Source organism: Psittacula echo, assembly GCF_963264785.1.
Source record: "Psittacula echo genome assembly, chromosome: 16".
NCBI classification, from domain to species: Eukaryota; Metazoa; Chordata; class Aves; order Psittaciformes; family Psittacidae; genus Psittacula; species Psittacula echo.
Window position 1 is genome coordinate 11,959,747 of NC_137752.1, and position 26,648 is coordinate 11,986,394.

The window sequence follows — 26,648 nt, forward strand, 5'->3', positions numbered from 1 at the left end:
AGATGGGGTTTGTGCTGCTCCTTGCTGCTTCCTCCTCTGCTCTCACATGGGCTCCTCCATGGACCACAGCCCCTCGGGGTACCCCTGCCTTGGCATAGGTCCCCACGAGTGACAGCCCCCTGCACTGTCCCTGCTCCTCCCAAAGCATGTTACCAGTTGTGTGCCAGTGATGTCCCTTTCCATGTGCCTCCTCCCTTCTGTTCCTCCAAACACATGTCCAGAGCTGTCAAGCAGGAAACATTCCCTATTTCTCCTGCCTTATGAAGCCCACCATCAGGCTGGGAGCTGCCCTTGGTCAGAGAGGAATTAAATAACAGATCAAATGGTAGAGCCAGGCATCACCCTGACCCCTCGCCCTGGCAGATAGAGTGGGTGATCCTCCCGGAGGAGGGGAAACCTGCTGTCAAGCACATGGAGAACGGATGTAGTCTGAAGGCAGGTCCTGAGTGGTCTCCTTTCCCCCACAAAAGTACTGTATAGTGTCTATAGTCACTGTACATACAATTGTAGATTCACCCCCTCAGTGAGCACAATGCTTTGCTCACTGGACAAGCGAGATGCTCTCATGTGCCACAGCAAAGACAGGGTACAGGGGCTCTGTGAAGGTCTCCCTATGGGAGAAGAGGATGGTGCAGGAATCAGGGTCGTAAAAGAACACCTCCCCTGCTGCCAAGTCAAGCAGGATCCCGATCTCTGCCGGAGCCTTGAGCAGCTCCACAGCCTGCAGGCGCCCGGCGTGCAGGAACCTGAACTCCCTGTCATAGCGTGAGAAGACCCAGGAGGCAGCGTTGAAGCCCAGGCGGGCTTCGTTGGCAGAGCCCTTCCGTGGCAGGGAGCTGTAGCAAACCCCCAGCTTGTAGGCACAGCTCTTGTCCACGCTGATCCTCCACGCACAGACTCCGGACTGGAAACCTGCAGTAGCCAAAGCGTTGGGCCAGTGGTCAAACCGCTCAGGGCCGTCCAAGTCCACCTTTGCTTTCTTGGCACTGAAGGTCAGGGTTTTCTTGTCCTCCGACAGGCTGAGGTGGGGGCTGAGCGTTTTCTCATCGATGTGAATCTCCTGTGAGCCTGCAAGAGGAGCCACACAGTGAGCACCGACTCGGTGGCCACCACCTGAACCACCTGAAGAAGTCCTGGCCATCAGAAACACAATCACAACCAACCTCCCCTTGCACATCATTCCTGAGGAACCCATCTGCCCCCTGGGGTGACACGGGCTGGGGCCAGCACAGCAGCTCCCAACAGCTTCCCCTCTCGAACCAGACTCAACAAAGCCCAGACTTTACCTGGCACCTCTTCCCCCTTGCCCTTCAAGTGTTACCGAGTCAGAGATCATAGAATCCCAGCCTGGTTTGGGTTGAAGGGACCTGAAAGCTCATCCAGCTCCAACCCCTGCCACAGGCAGGGACCCCTTCCACTGGAGCAGCTTGCTCCAAGCCCCTGTGTCCAACCTGGCCTTGAACACTGCCAGGGATGGGGCAGCCACGGCTTCTCTGAGCACCCTGTGCCAGCGCCTCAGCACCCTTACAGTAAGTGATTCTGCCTAATGTCTGATCTAAATCAACCTTCTTTCAGTTTAAATCCCGCATTGTCTTATCACTACTTGCCCTTGTCCCAAGCCCCTCCCCAGGTTTCCTGCAGCCCCTTTAGGCACTGGAGCTGCTCTAAGGTGTCCCCTTAAGGAGCTTTCTCTTCTCCAGGCTGAACAAGATGCTGCTCATCTTACTCTGTCCCATGCCCAGATCCCCACAACTCAGAACTCCACAGGTTTGGCTCACCTCAGTTTTGGGAGCGACCCAAACCTCAGCTCCCATGTCCCTTCCCACCCCTGCTGTGGGTAAGCAGGACCTGAGTTCTCCTCCCCTAGCCCGTGTGAGTCAGGAGCCTGCACAAGGAGGGAGGGCTCTTTGCATAAATCCTGCAGAGCTGGAAATACAGGAATGAGGAGGAATGGAGAGGGCTGGGCAGGGAAATCCCTTTCCTCCTATAAAGCCCAAGTTATTTATCAACTGAGCATGCTGGGAACAGTGGAGGGAGGAAGCACCAGGCATTAGAGATGAGCACAGCCATGATTTGGTTTTGCTGTGAATGAAGGGGCTGCCCTTGCACCACAGCACAAACTCAGTGAGCTGCAGCCCAGGTGAGAGCCAGGCTGGCTGCAGGACACTGGCACCCACCAGGGCTCTGCACCACTGCAAACCCATGGGTGATAGCACCCAGCACTGCTCACCCTGCGTGAAACCCCTCAGCAGACCATGTGTGAGTCCTAAATAACTACACGAGTGTCTCCCACCTCTGTAAATTCAAGAGATGAGGCTGATGCCCAACTGACTCACCTGCTCCCAGGGGACAGAGTTTCTATCTGTGGGTGCCCCTCCTTGCCCTGCCTTCCTCTGCCCTCACTGCACCCATTTTAGGTCTTAAACTGCCAAGGAAATAAGGCTGGAGCAGGTGAGTCATTTGCCAGCAAGAGCTCTACCATATCATAGAATCCCAGCCTGGTTTGGGTTGGAAGGGAGCTTAAAGCTCACCCAGCTCCAACCCCTGCCACGGGCAGGGACCCCTTCCACTGGAGCAGCTTGCTCCAAGCCCCTGTGTCCAACCTGGCCTTGAACACTGCCAGGGATGGGGCAGCCACAGCTTCTCTGGGCACCCTGGGCCAGCGCCTCAGCACCCTCACAGGGAAGAGCTTCTGCCTAAGAGCTCATCTCAGTCTCCCCTCTGGCAGGTTCAAGCCATTCCTTGGCCTGTCTCTGCAGGCCTTTGTAAACCCCAAACCTAAGCAACTGGATGGATGCCAAGTGAAGACATCAAAGGAATCGTGTTTATTTCTTAGTGTGAAGGGAAGGTTCTGTTTCCTGCTGGCCTGCAGGTTTTTGAGAGGCTACAGCACAAACCCTCAAGGCCAGGAATTTACTGTTTCCAAGCAAACAAACAAGACTGGCACCTGTTCCACTGTCTCTGGAAGGAGGGACCACCATGTGAAACACAACATTACTGTCTCTGCAAGAAAGCTAGGACCACCACAGTTAATACTCAATCTCTGAGGCTAGGTCCTGGGTGCACTATGGACTAATGAGGTATGCAAGGGTATGGCAGGCATCCTTGGCATGCAGTAATGGCACGTCAAATGGAACAACAGACAAAAACCCACCCAACTAAAGCCAAACAGAATGAACTGTGTGTGAAGTGCACCACTACAAGAGCTGAATGCCTGAGAGCCATTCCGTTTCATAGGGAGGCCATGGGGAGAGGAATCCAGCAAAAACAACAACATGTGAAAACAAAGAGAATCATGGAAGGTTTCCTGCTTGACTCGATAGCTCTGAACCATTGAGATGTTCCAAGTACAAGAGTTTGCACAACTAACTGCCAGCACTCAGACACCGAGAGGGAAATTAATCCCAAAGGAAGAGCTAGACCAGAGTTTGCAGTAGAAGAAATGAATGATGATGGCGTTTGGTCCTGAAGCTAACACTCAAAACCACAAGAGCAATAAAACCCAGAAGTGCACAGCTTTGAGAAGGACCTGGAAACAGGGAACACTGGAAACAGGGAACACTGGAAACTGCTCATCAGCATCAAAAGTGAGATGAGCCAAACTCCAAAGTTAATGCAGAAGCTTTGAAAGGTCACCCCAGGGCCTGCTCACCAGGCAGCAAACAGGACAAATGTTCTCTGGTTGTGAAGGATGGTGCCACCTTTGAGGAACAAAGGATGTAATTGAAATGCTCTAAGGATGGCCTGAAAGCAGGAGTAAAAGCAAACATTTCCCAACCAGCCACTGGAGCAGAGCACAGCCGGAAGCAAACCCTCATCCCTGCTCAACACAGCCAACACCAGCCTGGTAAAACCTGCCCGGAGCACAAACACCTCCCCTGGAACCTCAGCTGTACAGCAAGAGCTGAACAAACCACTGGGGGTGCAGAGCCACAGCCTCACCTTCGGGTCAGAAAGCTACTGCATTCCCTCCCTTCTCACTCCAGCAGGTCAGTGTCTCACAGACACCACATGGGTGACTTCACCCTCTTTTAAAATCACCAGCAGGCCAATGCTGGACCCAGTGAAGAATTTCTGTGACAGAGATTCCTACAGCAGCATCAGCTTCAGTGCTGACAGTGACCCAGGGAACAGCAAAAGAAACCAAATGGGGCTAAGCAACAGAGCTGATACAAGGCACAATCCTCCCAAACCCCAGCTCTCCTCCTAGCCAAAACCAGCTGCTTGCAGCCCCTATCCCCCCTCCCGAACCACTGCCGCTGCCCCCCTGGCTGGAGGCTCCAAGCAACTGGCAGGGGCTGGGCAGGACACAGCGTCAGGGTGTTTCTTTGGGCACAACGTGAATGGGTGTACAGGAATGCCCAGGGAGTGTGGGACCTGCAGGAGACACTGACCTGTGATGCAGCAGAGAACAGCAGAGGCCCACAGTCGTTGCAGCAGTGGACTCTGAACACACGTCTGGTTAAAGTTTAACTTCAGGGACTCCTGTGGCTCTAAGATTCCCTCTGCCACCTCTGTCCTAGCAAGGGAAAACAAGAGGTATTTTGAAATACAATGATTTATTGACCAGAGCTGGGAGGTGTTTATAAAGATCACCAGGAGGTATGGCAGAAATGCGAGCTGGAGCAGTTGCAAGAGGAGCACAGAGCAACTACAGCAGGAATTCCTAGACAAGCTCTTATCATAAGTGATAGTTTCGGTTGGCTTCAATTACAGCCCCTTCTGAAAGGACTTCAGTGTTTTAAGTACAATCCCAGCAGCCTGAGCCAACAGCCTCGTCACTCACCTGACACAGAGCACAAGCATCTGAGAGCAGGCATTCAGGTACAAGAGGGGGGCACGATGAAGAGGCCGCTGGGAGAGAGTCAGAATTCCCCCTGCACCAACAAAGGCTGGCTCAGAGCAGGGGGGAGGCAACAAGAGAGCAACTCCAGATTTCACAGAGCGTAGCCAGGAGATGGGGGATCTGCTGGGCTCCCATGGCCTGCAGCACACACAACTCATGGCTGTAAGTAAAGGCTCTGGCACAGGCTGCTGTGACATGCTAGGGCACATTTCCTGCTCTCCATAGGTAGGGTCCAGGCAAAAATACCCCTGAAAGTCCTCTGGGCAGCAGAGTTCAGCCAGTGCCAGGCAGCAGCCTTGTAGCAGCCCCAGAAATCAACGCCTGTAAAATGTAGTCACCACACTGCCTTCTCAGGCAAGGGCAGCCCCGTGTTACTGGTGGTGACAGTTAGAAATCACAGAACCCCAGCCTGGTTTGGGTTGGAAGGGACCTTAAAGCTCCTCCAGCTCCAACCCCTGCCACAAGCAGGGACACCTTCCACTAGAGCAGCTTGCTCCAAGCCCCATCCAGCCTGGCCTTGGAATGCTGATCTCAGCCCTTGGTTCACCCCTCAGTGCATCCTGCCTCTCAGGGGAGGAGGCAGCACAAGTCTGGGCACGCTGCTGCTCTGGGCAATGTGGTGCTAGCAGCCTCCCCAGGCACGGACCACTCCAGCTTTGGGGATTGACCATCCCATCTCCTGCCATCAGGCCAGGGTCAGGCATGCTCGATCTCCCTGTGAACCCCATGGAGTTTTCTGAGGAGCTGGAGAAGGTCCCCCATAAGCAAGAGCCAGTGCATCCAAAAAGACATTGCACATACAGCACTTCTAGGTGCCAGACACCTCTGTCTCTAGCAGCATGTGAAGCAGAGACAAGAAGGATCTCTATTGTGTGTCCTTGAACCCCACAAGAGCAGCATGAGGGAGGAAAGAGGGGTGTCACCAGCTGCCTGAGCAAGGGCATGCTGCTCACAGCGGGAGCCAAGGGGTGCAGGCAAGTCTGGAGCAGGGAAAAGGACCGGGAGCAGCCAGGTACTAACCTCTCGAAGATCTCTTGTTCCGCACGCTGGGGACAAGGAGAGAAAGGATCATCACAGCAGCAATGCCCACAGATAAAACCCCAAACCCAGGCTGGGCACTGCAAACCCAGGCAGCACTGTTCTCCTTCCTGACCCACAGAAACCACTCCTCACCCCAGCGCTCGCCATGGGGAGCAGGGGGAACCAGCACCCATTTTCTCCAGCTGCAGCACTTTCCACTCCCTGACTCAGGACTCAGCCAGCTCTAGTTCCACACCCTCTGGTAGGCACCAGCCTGTCTGCATCTGGGAGCCCTCACACCGCACCCTGCCTTGCCCAGAGAATGAGAACCCCAGCCCTGAGGTCCCCCTGTCCCTTCTCCCATCAGGGCACGCTGCAGGAACACCCTGTGCTTGCAGCAAACACCCCCCAAAGCTGTCAGTGACGGGTGAAGCTGTGGAGGACCCAAGGCAAGAGTCAAACAACCTCCTGGTCAGTCCCACCTGTTTCTGCACCCGCTGGCAGTGATGTGTTCTCAGGGCACAGCTCCATTACCAAAGTGGTAGGAGAACAATTGATCCCTGCTCAAATATGAGCTGCAGGGTGCCCTGCATGCCTTTCACTGTCCTGCAGCATGACATGTATTGATTCCCGACAGATGCAAGCACCAACACCAACATCCCAAGGTGGGGAATGTGTGAGCCCCACTTCCCCCCCACTATGTGACAAAAGGAGAATCTGAGGGTCTCCCTGTTTTCTGCCACAGGCATGGGATGGATCTTGCTTTTCACCCCCTGCTCTCCCCAGCGAGGCCGCAGCCCAGCCAGCCAAAGGGGCTGCAGCAGGACTGGAGCTGCATTTCCCACCACAGGAGCAGCATCTGCCTTCTGCCCATGGGATCCAGCAGAGCTGCTGCTCTCACTTCACAAGTTACACCTGACAAGCAGAGGCTGAGAGCAAGGCAGGAGGTGCGTGGAGTCCAAGGACTCGCCTCAGTAAACTGAGATGATTTAATAGCCAGAGGGGGGGAACTGAGCAAAGGGAAGCACTGGGTGCTCTGCACAGTAAATATCCCCTGCAGAGATGGGCCAGACAACAGGGCAGGCTCTCAGGACGAGCTGCAGGTGCTCCCGAGGGTCATGTTGTGGTTAAAACTGGACAGAGCTCTAGAAAACTGGTGGCTCCATTAACTGCTGTAAGAGCAGCTCCCAGCCCAGAGCTGTCCAGCCAAAGGGTATCTGAGGGCTGGCAGCTTCAGGCTGGGAGACCTGAGCCTAGGTACTTCTGAACCTCCCTGCAAGCAGAAGCAGCAGTGGGCAGAGCAGACGCTCTAGGACCATAGGGGCTTGTTAGAGGCTTGAGCCAGCTGGAGGAGCCACCAGTTCCCGGCTCAAGGAACCAGGTGAAGGAGGTTCCTTGAGCTAGATCTGCAAATGTAGGTCCTGTCCAGCTCTGCCTCCATGCTATCAGTGCAGCAAGCTGCTGAACACTGTATTTAAGACCCATCATTAAAAGCTCAGGTCACCACTGGGCTGACTGCGCTGTCCCTGGCTACAAGCAGCAGTACTCACCACCAGGCCCTGGTCATCCAGGCTGGTGATCACGTCCACCAGGTAGGTTCGGAGGGCAGCCAGCTTCTGCAGGGCCTCACTCCAGTGCAGCCGCTGGGTCAGGATGCTCTGCTGCGCCCGCTCCTCCTCCGCGTGCACCCTCTCCAGCAGCCGCTGCTCCTCGTTCTCACATGCGTTCCCCACGAAGATCAGCCTCTGGATCACCCGCTCCCGCGCCACGCTGGCCGCGCTCTGCCGGGCGAGGGGACACGAGGGCAGCCGCCTTGCTCAGCCCCACCGACCGCACCGACCGCCCCTGCCGGCAATGTCAGCGGCTGAACCACCCCGCACCGAGCCCCGGCCCCGGGCACCGTCGGGACTCACCTGGACACCCTGGTCCTTGGCCGGCAGCACCTCGTCCACGTGCCGGGCGATGGCAGCGCTCTGCAGCTGGAGCCGCTCGCACCGCTCCACGATCTTGTTCTGGAACACAACATGGGGGTCGTCGGACACCACATACAGAGACATAGAGAGACCCCTTCCTTCCCCACGGGTGAACCATCCCATAGTGCCACACGGACCCCACCCTGGCAGGCTCCCCACAGGCAGCCCCCATCCCTCCTCACAGCCCCACACCTCAACAGGGACCCCCCGAGCCCACAGCCTGCCAGGAGGCACCCATAGGAAGCCCCCATCCCCGCAGGAACCCCTCGCACGCTCCCGCACCCCACCAAGACCCCCCCGGACGGCCCCGGACCCAGGCGCGGCCTCTCTCTCCCCTCAGACCCGCCCCACCTCAGGTAGCCCCGCACACTCCCCGCGCTCCCCTCGGCCCCGGCGGGCACCGGGGAAAGGGCCCTGCCCGAGGCTGAGGGACCCCAGGGGCAGGGGCAGAGTCCGGGTTTCGGTCCCGGTCCCCGCTGCCGCTCACCCTCAGCTCCGCCGCCCGCTCCGCCAGCGACCGCGACTCCCGGCCCCGCTGGGCCATCCTGCGGCCCGGCACCTGCCGCTGGGCGGCGGCGGCCCCGCCCGAGCCTTGCGCACCGCCCCGCCCCGGCACGGCACGGCCCCGGTACGGTACGGACACGGTACCGGCGCTGCCCCGGTACGGTACTGCACGGGACGGCTGCCGAGGAGCCGGGCGGCGCGGACGGGACGGGACAGTTCGGGACGGACGTCGGGGCCCCGCCCGCTCCCGGTGAGTGCGCGGCGGGAGCGGCCTCACACAGCGGGTTCCCGCGCTCGCTGCCCCAAGGCCTCGCCGTGGGGCCGGCCCGGCTGCAGGGACCCGCACGGTCCCCGTGCCCTTCCCAGGGGCTGCCCCGGCTGCAGAGACCTGGTCTGCGCCCACACCGCAGCCACCAGGCTGCCCCTCGTCCGGCTGGGGGGCTCCCCATCTGCAGGGGCACGGGACGGCCCCGTTAGCATCCACGGGGGCACCCCCGCTGTAGAGCCCCAGGTCAGCACCGTCTGGTTACCCCCAGCTACAGAGACCTGCGTTGTTGCCATGGGTCCCTCCCGGCTATAGGGACCCAGGTCATTAGTGTGGGGTCAACCCAGGTATAGGGTCTCCCATCATCACCATGGGGTTACCCCTGGCTATAGGGCCTTGGGACTGCCCCTGCATCCACCCCTGTCTCCTAAGGGATATTTAGCACCCTTAGGAAGCTGCCATGACTCCTGTGCCCACTGTTGTGGATACGGTTGTTTCCCTATTCTATGGTTCGGATCCACTGCAGCGCCTCAGGCTGAGGCAGCAGCGCTGGTTATGCTTTAAATACACTGTAGTAAAACGTGGTTTTGGTCTCTGTTAAGCAGTGCACGGGGGGAAGGGAGGACGGGAAGTCCTCCAGCGGGAAAATCAGCCTTCCAGAGGGGCAGCTGTGTACGGATCAGGTGCTGCAGGGTCCCTGTGTTATCAGAGAGCTTTGTGATGGATCAGGCTCATGGGAGACGTGCAGGGAAGCCCCAGGTGAGCATCCTGCAGGTGGGGCTCAGCAAAACCTGCAGGGGGCAGGGGGCAGGGGCAGGCAGTTGGGCACAGGCAGAGCCCGCTCAGTGGCCGCTGGCAGCTCTGTGCCCTGGGGCACTGCTCTGGGCTGTCCTGCAGGCAGGGACGATTGCATTGACCAGGAGCAGGACGCTGAGGGCGGGCTGGGACACAGCAATGGCCGCGATTAAAACATCAGAATTTAGGTTTTAACCTGGAACCTTGATGTGCAGCAAAAACGACTTCCAAAAATTGCTTCAAGCTCAAGGTCCCCTCCAGCTCAGACCGGGCTGGGATTCTGTGATTCCAATGTACTGAAAGGAGTTCGGTGCTTGGTCTGACTGGAAGCAGTGAATTGCTGAACTATCCCTGCTCCTTCTCTGCATCTTCAGAACAAGCAAACGCAGGGGCAGAGCAGGTGGGGATTAGCGGGGTGTTACTGACTGCTAATCACAAAAGCTGCCAGGGTAAAATTAGACAGGGAATGGTTTGCAGGCACCCGACCCCTCTTGCCCGGTGCTCCCAGGCTGTGCTGTTGGCAGAGCCTGAAGCAGTGATTTCTTTGCTGGAACAAGCGGCTGTGATTTCTCTTCTGGTTTTTCTGAGCAGAACCCCACTGCCCCGGCAGACGGGAGCACTGGTGTGCACCGGCTGCAGGCTACATCCCATTAGTGTGTCTGGAGCTTAGGAGAAGCCAATTACTGTCCATGGCGATTCACTGCCATTGAAACTGGCTTGTGCTCGGGCTGTGACCCGGGAGGAGTAGAGGGAAGGTGCTGCCTCAGGCTCTGCTCTAACCAAGGCTCCTGCAGCTCATGGGGCCTGGCTGCTGTGATGCTGGTTGGGATGGGGCAGCCTGGCCTCAGCCTGGAAAGCAAGGGGTTATGTATTGAATGCATTTAGGTTATCAAGATGGTCTTGCCTAGCCTGGACCTGAGGCTGGAGTTTGGAGGTGGGAAACCACTCCAAGCTTCACATGAAGTTATCATAGAAACATAGAATGGTTTGGATTGAAGAGACCTTAAAGATTATCCAGTCCCACCCCCCCTTCTAGAGACCTTAGAGCAGCTCCAGTGCCTAAAGGGGCTACAGGAAACCTGGAGAGGGGCTTTGGACAAGGGCCTGTAGGGACAGGCCAAGGGGAATGGCTTTAACCTGCCAGAGGGGAGACTGAGATGAGCTCTTAGGCAGAAGCTCTTCCCTGTGAGGGTGCTGAGGCGCTGGCCCAGGGTGCCCAGAGAAGCTGTGGCTGCCCCATCCCTGGCAGTGTTCAAGGCCAGGTTGGACACAGGGGCTTGGAGCAAGCTGCTCCAGTGGAAGGGGTCCCTGCCCGTGGCAGGGGTTGGAGCTGGATGAGCTTTAACCCAAACCAGGCTGGGATTCTGTGATTATCAGCAGCTTCTCCTGTCTATGTAACAAGCAGAAACCTCTCTGGGTTCCCACTAATGTGTCCCCTCACCCCCAGGTCATGTCCCAGCAGCACGTACCCAAGATGCTGATGTGATGCTCGTCACTGCTGGCTGGAGCAGGAGCTGTGCTCATCGGCAGGGCTATGGGGAAACTACAGAGCAAATTCAGCATCCACACCACCAAATACAGGTAAAGGAATGCCAGATGATTGTGCCAGGGGATTGGAACTGGATGAACTTTAAGGTCCCTTCCAACCCAAACTGGGCTGGGATTCTATGAAATAATCCCATATCTGGCAGCAGAGTGTGCGATCTCTGCCTTGGAAGCAGCTGAAAGCCCAGGGTGGCAACATGGGGGACTCAATGTGCTTGGCAAGGAGGGTGTTGGGTGTCGGAGCACAGCAGAGCTCAGAGCTGGGCTGGTGTCGGTGGAAGAGGAGGCTAGGGAGATAGGAATTCCTTCTTCGACCAGCACAGACAGAGTGAACACCTTAATATTTGGCAGCTCTGGAGGTGGAACAGGTCTATTCCATCACACCCAGTCCAGGAGATGCATTTGTCCATTCACAGCTTCTCTTTTGCTCTCTAAAGGCAGATGTTGTTCCTCTGCAGCCCAGCCACAGATGCCACCTCAGTCTCACTGGGGCAGGGCACCTGGACCATTCCTGGAAAACCCTGCCTGTGCCCAGAGCTCCTTGACTGTGCCCAGAGCACCGTGACTGTGCCCAGAGCACCCTGACTGTACCCAGAGCACCCTGACTGTGCCCAGAGCACCCTGACTGTACCCAGAGCACCCTGACTGTGCCCAGAGCACCCTGACTGTACCCAGAGCACCCTGACTGTGCCCAGAGCATCCTGACTGTACCCAGAGCATCCTGACTGTACCCAGAGCACCCTGACTGTGCCCAGAGCACCCTGACTGTACCCAGAGCACCCTCACTGTGCCCAGAGCATTCTGACTGTACCCAGAGCATCCTGACTGTACCCAGAGCACCCTGACTGTGCCCAGAGCACCCTGACTGTACCCAGAGCACCCTGACTGTGCCCAGAGCACCCTGACTGTACCCAGAGCACCCTGACTGTGCCCAGAGCATTCTGACTGTACCCAGAGCATCCTGGCTGTACCCAGAGCACCCTGACTGTGCCCAGAGCACCCTGACTGTACTCAGAGCACCCTGACTGTGCCCAGAGCACCCTGACTGTACCCAGAGCACCCTGACTGTGCCCAGAGCATCCTGACTGTACCCAGAGCACCCTGACTGTGCCAAGAGCACCCCGACTATGCCCAGAGCACCCCGACTATGCCCAGAGCACCCTGACTGTGCCCAGAGCACCCTGACTGTGCCCAGAGCACCCTCACTGTGCCAAGAGCACCCAGACTGTGCCCAGAGCATCCTGACTGTGCCCAGAGCATCCTGACTGTGCCCAGAGCATCCTGATTGTGCCCAGAGCACCCTGACTGTACTCAGAGCACCCTGACTGTGCCCAGAGCATCCTGACTGTGCCCAGAGCACCCTGACTGTACCCAGAGCATCCTGACCATGCCTCAGAGCATCCTGACCGTGCTCAGAGCACCCTGACTGTACCCAGAGCACCCTGACTGTACCCAGAGTATCCTGACCATGCCTCAGAGCACCCTGACTGTACCGAGAGCACCCTGACTGTGCCCAGAACATCCTGACTGTGCCCAGAGCACCCTGCCTGTGCCCAGAGCACCAGCAGCTTCCGTCGCTGTCTCTGCCTGTGCAGGGCTGATGGCTCCACGGGAGAGGTGGGACCTGCTCGAGCTGCTCTGCAGCACAGCCCCGCACACAGCGATGCCGTCACCGCGGTGGCTGCTCTCAAACCAGACCTGTGCGTGTCTGGAGCAAGGGACAAGGTGAGGCTCCCCCTCCCACAGGGCACAGCACGATCACAGGTGGGGAAGTGTATTGACAGGTTGGGAAAACGGGTTTTCTGTGTGAGCTTTAGCCATTCCCATGAGTGGTTCCAGCTTTGTTAGCTCCTGAATTTAGGAACATGAGATGAGCTTAGAGTGAGGGCAAACACTGAGCCAAGTTTTAGAAGCTCTGCAGAGCTCAAGTCACATCAAATGCTCTCACCCAGGCTTGGAATCACTGGACTGGCCCTTACAGTACCTGGCAGTGGATGGGCTCTAAAGACAGCTGCATACGCTGTAGGAGCTCAAACCAGAAGAACCCCTTCCCTCTCCAAGCGCAGGGCTCACAGTAGCAGGACCAGGGAGGTGTGTGTCCGTGCTCACAGGCTGCTCTGCTGTCCTGCTCCGCAGAGCGTGGCTGTCTGCAGCTGGAGGTCCGGGGCTGTGCTGCAGCGGTTCACAGGCCACCAGCGGGAGGTCACCAAGGTGAGTGACAGTGGGCTGAGGGGGGGGTCTCCTCTGCTCCTACCAGTCAGAAACACGGAGCCAGGAGTGATGGAGCAGTGGTTTGTCACCCGCAGAGGGCTTGTGGTGCTCCCTCAGAGAGAGGGACTGGGGTAGCAGGATGTGCTAGGTCTTTCCCAAGCTCCCAACTGATACTTTGCTATCCAGGGAAGTGGCACAGAATGGTTGCATCTGGGCTAAACAGGGCTCCAGGAGGCTTGGACCTGCTCTCCCTGCCAAGAGACTACTTAGCAGCAGCTCAGGATGAATTACTAGGTCAAGTTTTTGATCCAGAGATGCTGTTCACTTGTGTCAGGCCTCATTCCGTGAGACTCATCATTGTTCTTGGGTTTTATTCTTAATGGAGAGGGGCTTTGGCCAAGGGCCTGTAGGGACAGGCCAAGGGGAATGGCTTTAACCTGCCAGAGGGGAGACTGAGCTGAGCTCTTAGGCAGAAGCTCTTCCCTGTGGGGGTGCTGAGGCGCTGGCCCAGGGTGCCCAGAGAAGCTGTGGCTGCCCCATCCCTGGCAGTGTTCAAGGCCAGGTTGGACACAGGGGCTTGGAGCAAGCTGGGAGGATGGGGGTCCTGGGAGGACGCTGCCCGATGCTCCCCGCCACAACCTGCATGGTCACAGCAGGGGCTGCACTGGGACTGAGCAGTTCCCCGGGTCCTGCTGTGTCGGGATTTGCCTGTGCTGGGATCCAGCAGAGCAGAGGGGAGCAGGAGTCTCAGTGTGAGCATCGGGCAGTCGGGCACATGCACGTCAGCACGGACAGAGCAGGGTTTGAAGGTCGGGCTCTCCCCAGTTGTGTTTCTGCACATCTCGGGCTCTGACACGGCTGCAGAGGGGTGGTGCTGTCCGTGCTGGGCTGGTGGCGAGGCCACGCGGCTTCTCCCATCTTGTTCCCCCCCAGGTCACCTCAGCCCCTGACTCCAGCAGAGTCTTCAGCGCATCCCGGGATAGGACAGTGATGATGTGGGAGCTCCAGGGGACACCAGGACCCAGCCAGCGCTTTGCAGCACATGAGCTGGTTGTGACAGGCCTGGCTGCGAGCCCGGGTGAGGGACACCAGGCTCCCGTTCCCTAGGGATTCCTTGACAACCTTTCCTGGCTGTCGCTGTCAATGAGAACGTGTGGTTGCAGATGCCTCCCAGCTGTGCACGGGCTCACGGGACAACACCGTGTGCAAGTGGGACACGGAGACCGGGCAGTGTCTGCGCAGAGCCATCACCCGCAGGAACCTGGTAGGAGCCGCTGGTTCCTTGCATCCCATCACAGCACCTGGGTGCCAGTTTCCCACGTGAAGCCGTGTGAGGTGCATTTGCTCTGAGCTTGGTGCTTCAGGAAAGCCCAGAGGCGCTGCTCAGGTTGCACGTGGGGAGGGCAGAGCTGCAGGCTGGTCACTGCATTCTCCAGGTAACAGCAAAGCACGAAGATGCCGAGAGCCACACAACAACTGATGAATGCTCTAAGTGGGAGCTGTTTGGAGCACGTGAGGGGAGGAGTTGGTGGGAAGCAAGAAAAAACTTCCCCTGTTTTCTGCTCAGAGCCCAGCATGAGGAGGAGAGGATGTGGCCTCGGTGGCTCAGTGTCTGCAGGACACCAGCCTGGGCTGCACAGGGCTGGCTTCTGCTCACCCTTCCCTTCCTGCAGGTAACACATATGTGCTGGGTGCCTGGGGAGCCCTATGTCATCCAGACCTCAGAGGATAAAACAGTCAGGTAAATGAGAGTCCCCCAGTGCCTCAAGGGGGGACAAGAGACCTGGAGAGGGGCTTTGGACAAGGGCCTGTAGGGACAGGCCAAGGGGAATGGCTTGAACCTGCCAGAGGGGAGACTGAGCTGAGCTCTTAGGCAGAAGCTCTTCCCTGTGAGGGTGCTGAGGCGCTGGCCCAGGGTGCCCAGAGAAGCTGTGGCTGCCCCATCCCTGGCAGTGTTCAAGGCCAGGTTGGACACAGGGGCTTGGAGCAAGCTGCTCCAGTGGAAGGGGTCCGTGCAGGGGGTTGGAGCTGGGTGAGCTTTAAGGTCCCTTCAACACAAACCAAGCTGGGATTCTGTGTTCATATGGAATTCTATGTGATATGGAATTCTACACGTGGCCACACAGCCTGGGGCACCTGGGATTATGGAAAATCCCAGAGCACAAAGGGCTGTTTCTGTTGTGGTTTGTCCTGACCCCCCAGCCTCCTGTACCCTGCTGGGGTGGACAGAAGCCACCTTCCAGCTCACCTGGGTCTCGGAGCATGGCCAGGGGAGGCCAGGACAGGCAGCACTGGTGGCTGTAAGCAGCACTGGTGGTGACTGGGTAAAAAAGGAGAATTCATAAAGAAGAAATCTCAGCACAGCTCCAGTGGCTGGAGCTGGATCCTGAATGGATGAATGAAAGGGTGCAGGGAGAGCTTTGGGGGCTTCGCTTGCTGGGGGCAGGAGAGGGACAGCAGCAAGGGTAGTGCAGGGGGCATGGAGGGACGCCCATCATAGCAATGATGCATCAGAGTCCCCCTTCCCTGTTCCTCCCAGGCTGTGGGACCTGCGGCAGCTGGAGGTGGCTCACTGCTTCCCCGCCAAGCAGCACATCCAGACCTGCTGCGACGTGAGCCCCGACGGGCGGCTCTGCCTGAGCACCAGCAGCGGCACCGCGGGCGAGGGCTGCGAGGCCACGGTGAGTGAGGGCCAGCCGCAAGGTGTGAGCGGGACAGCGCCGCAGGCAGCTGCCTGCCACCGGCTTTGCGTTCCCGTGTCCATGGCACACAGCAGAGGGCAGCGGGCTGCCGCTCCGAGCACCTGCTTGCTCCTCTGCTTCGGATCTCCCTGCCTGTCCCTTTGGCAAGTCTGGTGCTCAGGGGGTACCTGAGCAGCTGCTCGTGATTAAAGCCCTGGGATTTTGTTCCATGGCGTTGAGGAGCACGAGGCTCGCACAGAAAGCCCGCCAGGAGCCCTCGTGCTGGAGGCATTTCCAAACCATGCAGGTTCTCAGCCCTGTGTGTGAGCATCGGGAGGGTGAGACCTGTGGGTGTGAGTCTCACTATTACAATGAAGGCAGCTCAGGACCTTCTTGCCAAGTTGGCAAAGTATCTGAAACATCGTGACTGTGCATGCTTGAGTGCAACCTTTCCAGGATATCCTTGAGTAACAAATGTCAAATGTTCCATCCTCATTATCCACCCCAATTAGAGTCCAAAGTCTGCTACCGAGTCACCATGTCCTTGAAACGATGCCTGTGGGCATCCAGCTCTGACCTCTGCCTGTGCCCTGCAGCTGTGGGACCTGCGGCAGACAAGGACCCATGTGTGTGAGTACAAAGGGCACTTCCAGACCACGACCTCAGGTGTTTTCCTCCCGTGGGGCCCCGCGCTCGCCCCCAGCATCGCCACAGCCTCACTTGACAGCACCGTGAAGGTCTGGGACCGAGACACTGCAGGTAGGGCAGGGCCCTGCCCGCTCACTGCCCCACTCCGGGTAACAGAGCTGCTGCTTGGTTCCTGTCTCCCGGTGCTGATGGGCACAGTGAAGCCTGAGATCTCCGGGTTTTTCCCTAATCCAGCTGCAGGGCAGGGTGGAGCTGCCCCAGAGCAGACCCAGGGGCTTCTGCTTCCCCCCAGCCAAGGAAATGGGAAACGACTTTTTCCCGTTTGGAGGCTTATCACAACTGCACGTTGTGTTGCACAGCACGTAGGAAAGATTTTTCTGGAGCATAAGCAATTTGGGAGAAAAAGGGATGTTGGGAATGTGTCCACACAGCCCTGCAGCTCTGCCCAGTGGGGTCTGTCCATCCAGTCCATCCCTGCCTCCTCTCCAGGGAAGGGGCAGAGCCTGACCTCAGCCTGGGTATTCCTGTTCGCTGGCCACTGCCTGACGGGGCAACACAGACCCACAGTGGGGCTTACAGGGACGGAGAGTCCCACGTCCAAAGGGCACATCCCAATGTGGGGATGCAGGAGAGGGGCAGAGGCAGAGCAGAGGAGGTGGGAGGTTGGTGTGGTTGTGTCTCACCTCAGCGACTTCTGTGTTCCCTCCTCAGCCTGCCTGGCCACGCTGTACCTGGATGGAGCAGGATCATTGTCCTCGCTGGCTGCCTGCGACAGCTCCACGCTGCTCTGTGCCACTTCCAGCTCGGGGATCCACGTCCTCCGGCTGCGTGAGGGCGCGGAGCCGGTGCTGGAGGAGGTGGGGGTGTTCTGACCACAGCCTTTCAGCAGAGGGCAGGCGGCTCCCCCAGCACCACTTTGTGCCTGCAGAGCAGCGACGCGCGGTCAGCCGGAACAGGACTCACTGGTTTCAGTTTGTGGGTGGGAAAGGCACTGGAGCTGCCTGGAACAGCCACATCATGGATGCGTCCAGGCCAAGGTCTTGTTCCCGAGTGAGCCTCGTGTGCTACTGACAAACCCCCCCACAGGCAGCTCCCCCGAGGAGCCAAGGGGCAGCACTGAGGGGTGCCAGGTCAGCCTGAGCTCAGCTGCTCTTGGAAGGGGGTAACTCACCATGAGAGGTGGTTGCCTGCACAACCTGTATGACTGTGCCCAATGCAGCTCTGAGAACAGCTCAGCTCCATCGACCCGCTGGCTATGGTCCTGTTGATGCAGGACAAGGTTGGTGTTCTGACCTCTCATCCCATAGTATTTTCCCTGGGAGTAAATAAGAGCTGGCACCCCACCGCTCAGAAGGGAGGAGAAAGCCCACAAGGTGCTTTACAGAAGAACAGTAACTTGTGAGTGGGTTTTTTCTTAAAACACCATCTCCACTGCAGGTGCTGAGAACAGAACCATGTTCATGCTGCCAAGGAACACAGTGGGGACATGAACCAGTCTCCTCTTGCCTCCTGAGGGGTTTTTATGGTGGCAGACAGAAAGCAAACTGTGCTGTGAAGTTCCTGTAATTTCTCCGTTCCTCACTCAGGCCCAGAGGCACATTCAGAACATGCTTTGATTTTCCAGAACACAACATTTGCAAAGCCTCAATCTAAAGAATAAACATCAAGAAAGCTCCCTGCAGTGTGTATGTTAGAACAAGACAGTCCTACACTGAAACAGCCCTTCTCACATCACCTCAGGTGAGACGCAGCAAAAACTTACAAAGGAGATGCCTACATGCATTTGAAGCACCCAGCTCATCAAGGACATGAGGTGGTACATGGAAAGGAAACTTCCCTGGCCTTTAACACCTCCTGTGGGTGAACACAAAGGGCACACAGACCTCCACACTCGGGGTACTGTGTTCCTCTTAACACTGACACCAAGTTTTCCCTTCTTTAAATGCAAATCAAGTTTGCAGCCACAGATTCCTTCCAAAGGCTCCTGGAAATGGAAGGTAAGAAGGGAATGAGCAGAGGCTGAACAACTCAGCACACCTGAGGGGTGTGTGGTGAGCCACAGATGCGTAAAATGGACTGGAGGAAACCTGTGAGGCTAACGGGGAAGGGAGGGTGGAAGCAGATGGATCATCTCCAAACAAGAGCAGAAAGTATCTGCAGTATGAAACCAGCATCCTAAAGGGTAGAAAAACATGGCCCAAGATTTGCCTCCAGCAAACACAGGTACTTCACAACCACTTCAACCCAAGCCCAGCCAGTGCCCAGCTGCCCTACCAAATGCTGCAATAGCCCATTCCTTTCTTTAATATAAAAAAGCTTGTCCTAGTTGACTGCCATGAACGTCTCCTTCAGTTCATGAGCAGCAGCTCTGAGCTACTCCGCTGTCCACAGCTTGAAGGTTCTGTCATAGGAGCAGGTTGCTATCAGCTGGCCATCGAGGGAGATGTCCAGTCCCATCACCTTTCCCTCATGACCAGCCAGTGTCTTCAGTGGGGACCAGCCGGGGTGAGTCCAGATTTTGGCTGTGTTGTCGTAGGCACCCGTAAGCAGGAAATTCCCGTGGTTGGCTGCAGCAGAGGATGAGAACAAGGGAGAGGTGAGATTTGCAGATAAAACCATCCCAAATCCTGACCTTCTCAACCTGAAGGTGTTTCATCCCCTGCCACCTCAGCTCAGGAGGTACTTACGTTCAAACTTCACCCCAGTCACCAGGTTCTGGTGGGCAGGAATGGTGTAGATGCACTTCCTCTGGCGCAGGTCCCACACCTTGCATGTGTTGTCACCACTGCCAGTCGCAACGTGGTATCTGCCAAAGGGTGGGGGAAGGCGTTGTTGGGAGCTTTGTACTCAGAACTCCCAATTACACCACCCAAACTCTCTTCTTACCCATTAGGGGAGAAGTTAATCCCATAGATCTCCTTCAGGTGGCCTTCCAGGAACATGATGCAGCGTCCCGTGCGCAAGTCCCACACCCGGCCAAAAGCATCCAGTCCTCTAGGAAGGGAGAACACGAGTGTTACCCATCAGAGCCTTCCACAAGTGCTCAGCCTCACCAGCAGCATCACTGGGGCACCTGGCATCAGTCCGCAACCAAACCTCGATACCATTTCATGTCTGGTCCCAGTGCAATGCACACTCACCCAGTGCCCGCGAGGGACCCATCCGTGTGAAAGGCAATGTCGTAGACCCCTTTGCTGTGCCCCTCCTGATGGAGAATCTCCTCCTGAGCTTCCAGGTCCCACAAGCGCCACGAGTGATCGTAGCTGTAAAAACAAAGCATGTGTCCAACCCAATGGATCTCCAAGGAGAAGCAGAGGGTATTTCACTAACTTGGGGGGGGGTGGGTGGGTGTTTATTTCCAGCTGGAGACCAACAGGGTCTCCCATGAGGGGCTGAGCAAGGAATCCCAATGCCTTGATGCTCCCTTCCACTGCAGCAGCCCAGCTGCTGTCAATGGCCAACCTTTGCCCACACTCAGCTCCTCCAAACAAGCAACAGCACCCACTGGGCTACCAGAGGAGAGCTAATGGTAACATCTGAAGGAAATAACCAAACCTCCCTACCAGGTGGTACCCAGGAACCGGCCTGACGGGTGCCACATCACACGTGCCACTCTCATGCTGTGTCCTTCAATATCCGCCACCGGTTCATCACTGAAAGACAAACAAAAATCAGGCACTGGTCAGAGGTGGGGGCTCCTGGAGGCCTTTGCAAACATTCTGCTCACAGCACAAGATCTGCTCATTAAATGCCACCCAGCCAGAACATCAGAGCTTTAACTAATGGCTCTGAATTCTGGCTTTGCTCACACAGGTGCAGCTGGAAGTGGAACCCCTTGATCCACACTCATGTTGGTTATAAAGTTCTCCTAGGATAATTATTATCATTATTCCTGAAAAGGCCTTTGTCATTAGCACTTTAAAGTGCAGAACCAAAACACAGACTACTGCAACAGCAGGAGATTTACTGCGACTTCACAGAACTAGAGCAAATCCTGCTCTTGTGCAGAGCTGCAGGGAGGCAGGATAGAGGGAATATTCTCCCAGAATTACAAGCATCAGGTCAGCAATCTTCAGCAGGAGACTTGAGCAGCATTTAGTTTCTTTCCAACAGGATAACTAAAGGGATGTGGTCATTTGAGACTAATAAGCAGCCTGTGCCAGTGCAGAGCTGTGCTGCTGTGACTGGAAACACTGACTTCCAGCTAGATAAGCCCCTGAGGACTTCCACTGCATGAGGTGCACTGCAGGGCTCCACTTTCAAACACAGCCAATGCCAGGGCTCAGTATCTACACCTTCTCTTCTTCACAGCCTTGAGATAGATGCTGCACATCTTCCAAAACTACAATGCAATGACAGAGCTACTGTGGCTGAAGCTTTTGTGCATCCTCCTTTTAGTCCCTCTCCAGATACTGGTGCTTTCTAATAACTCTTAAGTTCATTTTTTAATATCCATAGAATCAACTAGGTTGGAAAAGACCTTTAAGATCATCAAATCCAGTCCAAGAGGGGAAATTTTCTCCTGAATCAAAGGTTAGAATGAAACAATCTCCAAATCTTCCATCCATCACCCAAAGCATTCACCAGAGCCCAGCAGCAACCCAGACTCGATTCTCTTCAGATGACTTCCCCTCACCTGGATTTCCCTATCAGAGTGATCTCTTTTCCTGCTGAAGGTGGCACATACTGAGGCCAGGAATTGCACTGGTATAACTACAAGAAAAGGTTGCATTTGCAGGAGGATGGTAAATGTCCAGTGTTTAGCAGCATGAAATAAACCCCAAACCAACCATGCTGCAGTGTGCTTGTCTGGTATCATTCTGACCTTTCAAGGCTCCAGAGTTTGACAGAACCATCAGCTGCACAGGAGGCCAGGTTAACATCCTTCTTGTCCAGGGAGACAGTGGCTTTGGGATGGAAAACTACTGCTCCTACATTGGTGCTGTGTCCTTCAGAGAAAGGAAGACCAAAAATCACCATCTGCCACATGATCTTGGCCAGTTCTTCAGAGAAGCAGCGTTTTTTTGTTGCTCATTAGCTGGGTACCAGTGAACACTGTCGCTGTGTCCTCTAACATTGGGTGAAGGTGCATTGTAACCACCAGCCACAGCTGCCAACAGCTACACTGCACTTCCAGTAGCACCCACTTCAGAGTGTCCAACACATGGGTTTGTAACACTCAAAATGTAGTGAAAATCCAACATATGAATCCAGAGATTTGTCCTCACCTTTGTACCCAGTCAAAGTTGTGACCACTGTTCAAAGAACTTCACCGCTGGTGACTGGCCAAAAATGCTGCTGTTTGCCTCTAAATAATTCAAACCAGGTTTTGAAACAAAACAAAACCCATTTAGAATCGGGAACAGCAGACTCTGATCTCAGCTCTAAGAGAAAGGCCAGGACTTCCTCCTCATTACCTGACAGTGCCCCAGCTCCCCAGTGCTCCCATGAGAACAAAACCTGCCCAAAGATCACTACATTTGGAGCCACAAAGTAATTGAGAAACGGGAACTCAGCCCAGAGAGGAACAAAAGAACTCAGCAAAGTCGCTCTCACCTCGTAAGGTGTGGACAAGGTTGCAGTCAGGCACGGACCAGAGCTTGCACAACCCACTCCTGTTGATGACAAGAAATAGGTGTCAATGTAGGCAGGAATGTCAGAGAGCAGATCAAACCCAGAGCTGCCAAACCACCTGGGTACGGGGGGCTGCAATGGCTGAAATACCAATGCACATGGGGCAACCAGCCATGACAACTAATGGACTTGGACTGAAATATCTCCTAGGCTCTAAAATGAAGGGAAGAGAGTTCAGAGTAGAAAGAAGCAGCATTTCTGAACTCTCCTGATTCACTGGCCTGCAGTAGCACCCCTCTCCTTCACTCCTGCTGTGCTCTCCAGCCCCTAAAGCAAACTCTGTGGAAGGAAACTCACCAGCAGGCAGTCGCGAGGAGTTTGGAATTGGGGCTGAAGTGGCAGTAGGACAGCGGGCGATCATCTCCAATCTGGCTGCAGAAGTTATTCAAGGACTGAAACCAAAGACAAAGAAAACAATAACTGAGCAAAGTAAAACCTGGAGAAAGCCCCAGGCAAAGAGTGGGGTGAAGGAGAAGGCAGAGGCCTTTGGAAAGTCACTTTCAAAGGGAGGAGCTGCCCCAGAGACACTTCAGCTCCAAAGCAGGCCAAGCTGGACTGATGTAGGCCTGGGGCACAGCGCAGCTCTCCAGTGCCACTCATGGTACTGGCCACCGGGAAACCCTCAGGCCTGCTTTGCAACTGTGGCTTTGATAAAGAACATCCTGTAGCTTTGGTTTCTTTCTACACCTCATCCAATGAATGCATCCAGACAGAGGAGGGCAGGCATTGTGGTGTGCTGAGGGGAGAAGCAAACCCTCTGGCAGTTAATGCCTCTGGGTGTAAACTGGATTTGAGCAGCTCAAGCCTCTCTGTTGGGTTAAGCTGGGAATCTAACTTAACACGCTCACAAGGCTGTCTCAGAGTCATCTAAAAGATGGTTATTATGGTGTTGCTTATATTTTCCCTTGGGTTTATGCGCTGGTGACTGCTGTACAGGAAAGGAAAGTGAGCAGTCCCTTCCTCACCAACTAAACCTGTGACAGAGCCAGGAACTTTAGCTTCACAGGCAAGTGGCAAGGCAGTGCAGGGATGTCTGCTCATCCCTCTGCCCCACAAAGGGGCAACTACAGTACCTCTCTCTGAATCCCTGAAGGAATTAGAACATGCTTTTTGCACACCACAGCGCAAGGGAGAATAAGCAGAGCTTCCCAACAGCTGAGAGTGCAGAAAACTGCACACATCTGCATAGCACCTCTGGGCACTGACCCTTTCCTGGAGTCTTTGGAGGAGTAGCAAGAAGCTGTAAAAGCAACAGCCAAACCTACCCGCAGGGATTTGTGTAGCTCCTGCCTCTGTGACGTCCTGGTTGCCTCTGGGATCTCTTTGAGCAGGCGGGCTTCTTCCAACCGCTTTGCTGCCCTGCAGAGAGCAACGGTGGAGTAACAAAACCCTACATTGTCCTGCCCTGCTGCTGGAAACTGGCCGTGCCCTCATCCTCCCCTGAGCTGGGCTGATGTTAAGAGTCAGTCATGGAGCACTCAAGTTCTACACTCACTGGACTTGTCTACCTGTGCATGTTCCCCATTCCTTTGGCCTCAGATTTCCACCACTACCCACAGTGGGATGAGCAGCCAGACTTTACACCAAGTTGTGCCTCCTCCTTCCTTTGTGCTGCTGGGTCTCACCTGGGGAGTGAGTAGTTTGCAAGCCAGAGCCGTGCTGTTTTCAGGCTGCGTGGTCCTTCGTGGTACCAGGTTTGCTGATACTGCAAGGGAAAGAACACAGCTGATGCAATGCTGCTGTTCCACTCAGTGACCTCCTCTTAGCAGATAAGTGCCATCACAGTGTCTGCTCTTAAATCTCACTGTGTTAAGGCCTCTTTTTAAAGGTATTTTACATAAATATCAGCCCTAGAAAAAGTGATTCAAGAGACAAGTCAAACTCTGCCCTGCAGATAAAATCCTGATGTGCAGCCATTTCACTCGAGAATATTCCAGATCTGACTCGCTTTTACCTTCTGAATTACAGCTCCCTCCTTCTCTACACACACCCCTGGAAAATGAAAGCCCAGAGCTGCAGAAATTGTCCTTGTTTCTTACAGCAACCCCCCAAAATAAGAAGGGAGAAATGGACTCAGAAAAGAGACAAGAGAAGCAGAAAGAAAGAAGAATCACAGGCAGAAACAGATGCAGCAGCAGGAACATGTTTTCTTTTTTTCCCAACTACAAAGACAGCAATAAATTCCCTGCTAGACTAAGGAACAGTTCAAACACCTGCTCTCCTCTTTTACATGCAGCACAGGATTTGTCCTGCAAGCACAGGCTAACTTAATGCTCCCAATTTAGAGTTGCTAAGACAGGCAACACAGAATAAGCATGAAGGGATAACATGAGAACCCACAGACTGACCAACACCAAGAGTCCTGGGCAGAGCAGAGCAGAGCCCATCAAAGCCAGGTATCACACAAGCATCCCTCAGCACTGAGGGAACAGGGAGATCATTACCTCTTCTCTGGACTTTTTAGACCTGTCATCATCTTTCCTGGTCTTTTTTAACGCGTCTGTGCCAACCACTGAAAGGATATTTCTTAACCTGGAAAGAAACACAGCAAGTTGCATTCAGGCTGTGAATTCTCAGCTAAGCTGACAATGAGCTCCTGCCAAATGCTCTTTCTTCCTCAGTGTTCTTGCAGCACTGTAAGGAAGTGTTACAGAGCAGTGGCACTCACTGCACCCCAACTACATGAAAAACATCCATCAAGAGTAAGATAAACCCCAAGTTCCCTCAACTCAGGCAGACACAGCACCTCTCCCTCCTTTCTGCAGGACCTTCTCCAAAGAGGGTAATGGGCTCCCCAAGCGCCCGCAAACAGGCTTTGACTTCAGAGTCATCAGTGGACACGTTGATCTGCCGGGCTCGCTTCCTGCGCTCGAACTCTGCCAGCACCTCAGCCTGACGCTCACTCATGTGGTCTTCGAGGTCAAAGACCTCACCTGAGCAACAAACAGAGCTGTCAGCTCACAGCAGTGCTGGCTGAGAGACCATCGCAGAATCCCAGACTGGTTTGGGTTGGAAGGGACCTTAGAGCTCACCCAGCTCCAACCCCTGCCACGGGCAGGGACCCCTTCCACTGGAGCAGCTTGCTCCAAGCCCCTGTGTCCAACCTGGCCTTGAACACTGCCAGGGATGGGGCAGCCACAGCTTCTCTGGGCACCCTGGGACAGCGCCTCAGCACCCTCACAGGGAAGAGCTTCTGCCTAAGAGCTCATCTCAGTCTCCCCTCGGGCAGGTTCAAGCCATTCCCCTTGGCCCGTCCCAAGCCCCTTGTCCCAAGCCCCTCTCCAGGTTTCCTGCAGCCCCTTCAGGCACTGGAGCTGCTCTCAGGTCTCCCCTTCAGGAGCCTTCTCTTCTCCAGGCTGCCCGAGCCCAGCTCTCTCAGCCTGGCTCCAGAGCAGAGCTGCTCCAGCCCTGTGTTTGTGCTGGGAGTTGCCTTGACCCAGAGGCAGGACCAGATCCCTCTCAAAAAGGAAAAGCCAAACAAAGAGCCATTGGTCCAGGCAAGAGCCTCATGGGTTTGACTTTAAGTTATCCTAAAAGTTGATCACAGCCTTTTGAAAGTGTCATGCTGCAGAACATGGGTCAATATTCTCACCACTGCTAATGTTGATGTTGCCAGCTTCGATCGCTGCTTTCATCCCCTCTTTCCCCAGCAGTCCTGACTCTCCCTTTGCCAGACGCTCTCTCTCTTTCTCTTCAAGGCTGCCATAGAAGATGGGGGCTCTCTTGGCTGGGGGAGCATCGCTCTCTTCTGCAGCCTTGGTCTTGGTGGCCTGGAAGGTAAAGGCAGAACTTCAAGTGTGTTTTAGTTGACAAGGAGCCAGCAAAAGGCTCCGGGTGCAGGGGAGGACAGTGGGGACGTTGTGATGAGGCTCAGACACTCTGTTTGAGGCAGCAGCTTTGGCCCAAGTGCAAAGGGCAGAAGTAAAATGCCCCATTAAATACTTTGCTGCAATTGAACTCGTGTTCTGGGTCACTGTGGCCTGCTCAGACCTCACTTTTAAGGCTGTTTTCTGGATTACAATGAAGAACAACAACGTTATAGCTCGGAGCTTTTCCGCATCCCGCTCAGGAAGGGGGCGATGCCGCCGTCCGCGCTCGGTGGCGCTCCGCACACGGAGGGAGGGGGGCCTCGAACAAACATCCCGGAAAGAATCAGAGGATCCCGTGAAATCGCCCACAAACGCGGCTGGGGGCAGCTCCGGCCGCCGCGAACCTCGCAGGCAGCAACAGCACACACGAGCCTCCCGGCCGGCCCCGCCGCCGCCGCCGCTCTCCCCGCCTCAACCAGACCCACCTCTGCTGGCGCGGGGGCTCGCACGAGCGGGCGGGCGCCACCTCGCGCTGCCGGGGCCCGAGCGGAGGCCATGGCGGCGGCAACGGGAACCGGGAACGGCAGCAGCACGGCGCTCAGGCTCCGGCGCCTCACGATCACTTCCGGGGGACGCGGGGCACGCCGGGAAGCGCAGTAGCTGCTAGCGGCGGGGCTCGCAGGGCACGCCGGGAGGGATGGTCTGCGGCCACGCAAG

The 26,648-nt window shown here is 55.9% G+C and overlaps 3 protein-coding genes across 3 annotated transcripts; 1 reads left to right on the forward strand and 2 right to left on the reverse strand.

The window, feature by feature from the left end:
- Positions 1-541: 541 nt before the first annotated feature.
- BSPRY (B-box and SPRY domain containing) lies at positions 542-8,383 on the reverse strand (the record flags this gene model as incomplete). Its single annotated transcript, XM_080630579.1, has 6 exons — positions 542-1,068; positions 4,395-4,519; positions 5,867-5,892; positions 7,417-7,647; positions 7,780-7,878; positions 8,327-8,383. The coding sequence occupies 6 exons, from the start codon at positions 8,381-8,383 to the stop codon at positions 542-544; spliced, it is 1,065 nt and encodes a 354-aa protein (XP_080486705.1).
- Positions 8,384-10,937: 2,554 nt separating this feature from the next.
- WDR31 (WD repeat domain 31) lies at positions 10,938-17,360 on the forward strand (the record flags this gene model as incomplete). The annotated part of the gene is made up of 9 exons (XM_080630608.1): positions 10,938-10,984; positions 12,544-12,673; positions 13,085-13,159; positions 14,093-14,237; positions 14,323-14,423; positions 14,833-14,900; positions 15,699-15,840; positions 16,437-16,599; positions 17,200-17,360. The coding sequence occupies 9 exons, from the start codon at positions 10,938-10,940 to the stop codon at positions 17,358-17,360; spliced, it is 1,032 nt and encodes a 343-aa protein (XP_080486734.1).
- Positions 17,361-18,053: 693 nt separating this feature from the next.
- Positions 18,054-26,542, reverse strand: PRPF4 (pre-mRNA splicing tri-snRNP complex factor PRPF4). The gene is made up of 14 exons (XM_080630633.1): positions 26,417-26,542; positions 25,715-25,892; positions 24,869-25,055; positions 24,567-24,654; positions 23,748-23,827; positions 23,388-23,481; positions 22,420-22,514; positions 22,045-22,103; positions 21,314-21,437; positions 20,052-20,141; positions 19,629-19,751; positions 19,375-19,482; positions 19,176-19,294; positions 18,054-19,055 (listed from the first exon to the last, which is right to left on the reverse strand). Exons 1-14 carry the CDS (start codon positions 26,486-26,488, stop codon positions 18,862-18,864), a joined length of 1,611 nt encoding a protein of 536 aa, XP_080486759.1. The 5' UTR covers positions 26,489-26,542; the 3' UTR covers positions 18,054-18,861.
- Positions 26,543-26,648: the final 106 nt, after the last annotated feature.

Coding starts and splice junctions, on each gene's coding strand:
- PRPF4 (XM_080630633.1), bottom strand. CDS start 26,488: ATGGCCTCCGCTCGGGCCCCGGCAGCGCGAGGTGGCGCCCGCCCGCTC. Junction 25,056..25,714: donor CAACATCAACATTAGCAGTG/GTGAGAATATTG, acceptor TTTGTTGCTCAG/GTGAGGTCTTTGACCTCGAA. Junction 19,483..19,628: donor GGGTCCCTCGCGGGCACTGG/GTGAGTGTGCAT, acceptor CTCCCTTCCTAG/AGGACTGGATGCTTTTGGCC.